The sequence below is a fragment of the Nothoprocta perdicaria genome, unplaced genomic scaffold (genome assembly GCF_003342845.1).
Source record: "Nothoprocta perdicaria isolate Ctin4 unplaced genomic scaffold, notPer1 scaffold_1, whole genome shotgun sequence".
In the NCBI taxonomy this organism is placed as follows: domain Eukaryota; kingdom Metazoa; phylum Chordata; class Aves; order Tinamiformes; family Tinamidae; genus Nothoprocta; species Nothoprocta perdicaria.
The window spans coordinates 15,163,674-15,169,673 of NW_020454093.1; the positions used below are offsets into that span (position 1 = coordinate 15,163,674).

General features: G+C 42.7%; 1 protein-coding gene across 1 annotated transcript in view; it reads left to right on the top strand.

The window, feature by feature from the left end:
• Nucleotides 1-5,740, top strand: part of ADAMTS12 (ADAM metallopeptidase with thrombospondin type 1 motif 12) — a 124,241-nt gene extending 118,501 nt beyond the window's left edge. The window contains exons 22-23 of the mRNA XM_026035710.1: nt 1,118-1,271; nt 3,457-5,740. Coding sequence (XP_025891495.1) covers nt 1,118-1,271; nt 3,457-3,692 — 390 coding nt within the window. The 3' untranslated portion in view covers nt 3,693-5,740. The remainder of the gene's footprint in view (nt 1-1,117; nt 1,272-3,456) is intronic.
• The last annotated feature ends 260 nt before the right edge of the window (nt 5,741-6,000 follow it).

Below are 6,000 nucleotides of genomic sequence, written 5' to 3' on the forward strand. Positions count from 1 at the left end.
TTCTAATAGACAGCTAGAGCTGTGAAGGAAATCCTTTAAAAATATCAACCAGACGTTTCAGAGCAAGCTCATCTCAGTTCATTCAGCTGGTAGAGCTTTTATTCTTAGTTGYTACATTATGGAGTGTTGGAGGGAGAAATGTTTTGTTGCTTTTTAAATACTCTTTTAATAGAAAAGGAGAAATCATCATTGACACACTTTCGTTTTTTCCATGAGAAAGGCTACTTCAGTAGTAAATTCAGTCATATTCTGTTAGGCATAGAGCCAGGCAGCACTTCAAGAGCATGACAGGGCAGGGAATCTTTAGAGCGGGAGGGGAAAAAGCTTGAGTTTTTAAGGACAAGTCTGACTGAGTCTTTGCCAGGAACAATCACTTTTGTTGATGTCTGTGCTTTTCTAAACATTTTCCATTTTTTTCTGTGTGCATTTCCAAACAATCAAAAATTTTATTATTCTGTATTTGTTTAAGTGTTTTTCTCCCTGACTACTATGTATTTGGAGAGAATAAGAGTGTAAAAATCATTGGAATTCTCATAAACTCTTTGTTTGAAGAATTAAGTACATTTTCAGAATAGTACAGGAATATGTTGTGAAAATGTTGTCTTTATGGTCATCTCCATATGGCCAGAACAAGCTGGCAGTAATTTCCTTGTCATAAGGAAAGGGTAACCACATTGTAAATATTACCAAACAAACAAAAACCGTCATCTCACTGGGCTTTTTTAATTTGCTGAAGGCAGCCAGTAAAAAAAAAATGCAGGAAATGAAAAATTGTCAACTTGGAATCCTGATTTGGATTACTGTGTTCTTACCTTGCAGAATTTGTGTTTCAGCTCTGCCTTCTCCTTTGGAGAAAGCAATTTCCCCACCTACGTATGCCAAGATGCTGTATTAGTACTATTTACTATTACTCTTTACTGTGCCCTGCTCAAGCCTAGCCATGAGGCACCAGGGAGGTGTCCAGCTGGAAGTGCAATGCACACAGTACATTTGTGCCACTGGATATGGACCRTATGGCATTTTTGGCTTCCCATTGTTATACAGCTCAAATATTGGCATATTAAACAACTTCCATTTAAAAGACTTTTTTATATATGTTAAAATGATGCTCTTTCAGTGCTCTGTCTCTTGTGGAGGAGGCGTTCAGCAAAGAACAGTGAAGTGCCTCAATACAGACAGCAATGAGACTGAAGACCACCGTCTGTGTGCRGATAAGCCCAAGCCAACGGAGCATCAGAAATGCAATCTGCAAGAGTGTGAGGAAAGCTCAGGTATGATGCTACATCTCGGGCAGGCAGTTTCCAAAGAGCTCRTCACTGGTGCTGCAAGAGCCTCGTGCTGACTTGATCTCTTGACTTGCTGGGACTACTGCAGGCTCAGCAGTTGCAGGTTGGCCTAACCCCTCCAGCTCAGCCAGGCTATTGACAGGGTCGTGTTGCCACGTTCTCCCTCCCCACCGGACCTGTTACCTCCTGTTAGGTAGCTCACAGCTCTGGGCTGTGAAAGAAGGGTTGCAACAGGTCGTGCTTGAAACCCCAGTTGTTTCAGCTTGAAACCCCAGTTCTTGGGGTGGAGGGGCTGTGCTTGTGTGCAGCTAGGAGTGCRCAAATCAGCAGGCTGTGCTTGGTTTGACAGGGGCCATGGAGGACCCAAAGCATATATATATATATGCTATATAATATATAAAAATATTGCACTTAGAAGGCAGTAACAAGTGTCAGAGGCTGTTTTTTTTCCCCCTGGGAAGAAGGTGGGCAAGCATTTTTGAAATAGAAACACCACCACAGTGGAGCCCAAATCAAAGAGGATGCTATTTCTTAAGATAGATTCCCCCCGTAGAAACTGCAAGTTCTGGCATGAGAGCACAAGCAAACTGGAAAATACAATGAAAACTGAATGTGTCTATCAGTGAACATAGACACAGTTTTTCTCTCAGCTCTATAGATCTTCCATCCCTTGTTATGATGATGATGAAGTGGGGGTAAAGCCAAAAAGCTCTATAGTCTGTGTACTGCAGTACCCAGCAGACACTATATGGTAAGCACAAGGCCAGCTCAGAGACTTTGGAGCTTTCAGAGGCTTTTAGGAGGATGATTCTTCCCTCCTCTCAGTCAGCAGTGCAGATCCAGCAAGTCAGGAAGACGAGAGGTTGACTCCTGCAGGCAGTGCAGACCTGGCGTGCCCTCGTGTGTGCTATGAGTCACCCATCCTGCCATTTGGAAGTCCTTAGTCCTGTTTTGCCCTAGAGTTGAATTGCTGTTCATCTTCTGCTCCTCTCATGTTCAGGACAGCACGTGCTCGGATAAATAGCACCTACACAGATTTGTTAATAGTTACTTCCGTGAGTAAAAGCTCAAGAGGCCAATAAAGCATAAGAAATGCCCACTGGGCAGGCCAGTGGTCCATGCAGCCCGGGATTCTGTCTCAACAGAGGCATTAGGAGATGCTGCTTAGGGAGGATGCATTCCCCCTAAGTTTAGTTGCTTCCTGTGATTCATTTCCCTTGTGTTCATCCCGTATCCTCAGCTGTTGAGTTAGGGCTGTTAAAGGCAGCCTGAGCCCGTTCTTTCAGTTTACATTTATGGAACTTTTTCAGTGAATATAGTGGATCCTTTTTTGACCCTGCAATTCTGTCTGCTTCCATCACCTCCTCTGGCTGCAAGTTCCAGCAGTTCACAGGCTGCTGTATAAAGAAATGTTCTTACCTATTTAAACCCCACTTTCTACTACTTTCATTGATGTATTTCTGTTGCTGCGGATTTGCTGAGCAGCAGCCCTGCATTCAGCTATCCTACCACCTTCCCACTTTTGCAAACCTCAACCATGTCCCTTTGCAACCATTCCTTCTCCCAAGGGACTGACGGTATGTTTATGCTTGACTACGTCTGACAGATTTCACTTTATTAAAGCTGCTATAGGTGTATCAGAACCATAGTACAGATCTTACCAGTTGGCAACCTGTTCTGGTGCTTCAGGGGAGTCAAGCTCATCATGTAGTTRCACATGCCTTGTTCGTGCTCTCGCTGCTGGCCCTGCACCTCCCTGCAACACCCAGCCAGCCCCGTCTCCAGTGCCCGGGTGTGGGAATGCCAGAGAACCAGGCACACGTCGTTGTTACTGGAATCCTGCTGGCACTTCTTAAAAGCAGAAGCATTAAACTGAAAAACAGAGATCAGTTACGTCTGCTGCAAAAGTAAATGCTCGCTGAACAATAATAAAAAGTGCTGTATTTTCCAAGACAGAAGGTCATGTGAAGTTTAATGGGATCTTTTCACTTGGGAGTGCCAGAACATCAGGGAGATGAAGCTGAAAAATAATACCAAGGAAGAGAAAGCCATCATAAAGATGAACCTTAACAGACAAGACTGTCCAGACTAATGCAGTTGAATATTCTGGAAATGTGGAGACTATTTTTTAGCAAAATATAGCTAATTCTTCTCATCTCCTCCACTATAGGCCTTTCCTGCAGCAAGGATCAGCTGTCAGCTCAATTCTGCCAGAGGCTGAGAGGCATCGGCAAGTGCTCGGTGCCCTCAATACACACTCGGTGCTGCTTCACGTGTAGCCATCCCCGAGTTCGGAACAAAGCAAGATATTGGAATCAGCGAGGCCTCAAGCAACAAAATTACCCTAAATCTAGAAGAAAATCGTCTCAAAGCCAAGAAACTAACAATCAACCTGCTCAACATTAGCTGTTTTTTATATAGTTAATTTAAACAGGGCTTCTGTTTACAGGTTTCATGCTTCTTTCTCTTTTGAACCTCCCAGTGTAAATGGAATTTGGGGGTCCAGACACATCCCTTAGGCTTATCAGTCATAATTCAATACAAATTTTTCCTTTAATGGTCCAAAATTTGTAACGAAACTTGAAATGTGTCAGCAGTTAGTACTTCTTAGGTATGCATAGAGGCTAGAGAGAAGCGTACAAGAATTTGGGGTTCTTTTTTCTTAATGAATGTTTAATTTGTATTTTCTCTTTTTTCTGAACCCTCCTTGAAATGGCAGCACCGAGTACTCAAGAGCAGTCAGTGAGGGCAGCTGGCCGGGCAGGCCCAGGACTGCCCTGGGTGGTCTCTGCTCTGGTCCAGGCACCTCTGTGGTTGCTCACTTCTTTTTTTATTATTATTATTTTAATATTTTTTACTTTTTTTTTAAAGGAATCAAAGCAAAGTGGCAGTGTTTCTCTAAACTATGTGCTTGCTTCCATCCTCATCTAAATTTACAAGAGGAATTTTATAGCTGATTATGATATTTAGGCCAAATCTAAACACCGTGTTTCTTAAAAGGAAAGTTGTTCACTTAATACTTGACTGAACCTTGAAAGGATACCTCAGAGATATCCAGTCCTGGCCAGTCTTCTCCTGCTGTAAATGWCTTGTTCCAACTTAAAAGCCCTGCCAAATCTGGAATGGTAAATTCCAGATAGATTTTAAGTGGTCATGGAGCAGCATTTCATGGTACTGTAAAAGCAAAGCTATTTACATCTACTCTGTTACCCAGGTAGTAATTGTAATTCACAGATGGAGCAGTTGTATCTACTCCAGAACCTACTAGGAGAGATGCAAATCTGGGAGAGACATTTGGGACCTGGAGTATCTGCCTAGCTGTGGTCCTCAATCATTAGGAGAATATGAGCCAGACCATAGATATGTTTTGCTATTGACGAAAATGGCAGAACCTTTAGGGAGACCAGACTGGACCCTTGGAATTGTAGCTGGGCATTTCAGAAGAGCTGGACCAAGTCTGACGTTCAGATTCCACTGAAACCCGACAGAGTTGGATGTGTTGGTCCTTTGGGCTCTTGGAAAAGCTCAGGTTTACTCCCTAGCTACCAGACAATTTGAGGTTGTAATACAGAGGAGTGACACGTTTTATGCAATTTAGAGTGAGACACATAGCCGTAAGTAAAAGTGTCACTATGGATACAGAGCTAAGACTGGCAATAATAATTTTTCTAGACAGACTTTTATGAAAGTTAATAGAAATGTTTGGACCTAGCTATAATGTGTTAATCTAATGAAGGCCACAAAGTCTAACTGTCCTTTTTCATAGACAGGTTTGAGACCTTTGGCTAAGCGTTTACTTCACTTCACTTGAGGTATCTGTGAGGTCAGGATATGCAGCATGGTAAGGTTAGACTTGTTAACCTCTGTGATGGCAATGTAACCTCAGTTATAGGTGCTGATAAAATTTAAAATCCACTGTTAAAAATATGGTGCTATTAGATGTTGAGGGTGGCTTACAATGGTGCATGTGCATGCATGTGTATGTACATAACCTGTATGCACATACAACATAATACATATCTATGGTGTTGCTGGCCAACGCCGGAAAAAAATACTGCTTTTTAAGTACTGCATTCTGCTCACATCCTTCTGAAGTCTGCTGAGCAACAGAAARCAGGTCAGTTCTTATTCCATGGGCCTCAGCAATATGAAATACTGTTTTGGGACAGAGGCATCCCATTTCTGATTCAGAAAGTATCTGGTGGGGCTTTGGTCTCAGGCTCCAATGTATGTAGCAGAGCCCATACAGCTAAGTTTGAAGCGAGGCTCTGATGGCCAAATGATSTAAGTTGGTGGACAGTGCAAATACAGCTGCTGTTTCCAGAGATCTCTCTTAGGATTTGGGCAGGATGATGTTAGATTGACTTTATAGAGAGCATCTGTGCTCAGAGGTACCTGCAGCATTGATCCACAGCGAACAGTAGAATTGGGCCACCAGGCATGTAGACTAATGAGAAGGGAGTTGACTGAGTGAATATAGTGCAGGTGGAAGGAAARGTGCCTGAAGGATGTGCCCTCCAGTCTTCCTTACAGACAGTGTGGAGTAAAACCATTTCTGGCTTTGTTGTTTTMTTCAGGGAACTGCAATTTAATTTGAAATTGAGAAAGGTGAATAAGTGATACCGTGAACACTAATCAATTTTACTGCCCAGGGAAGTACAGTTGTCACTTATGCTCGGTTTAAAACTTTACGGAAAAGACTGTGACTACAGCA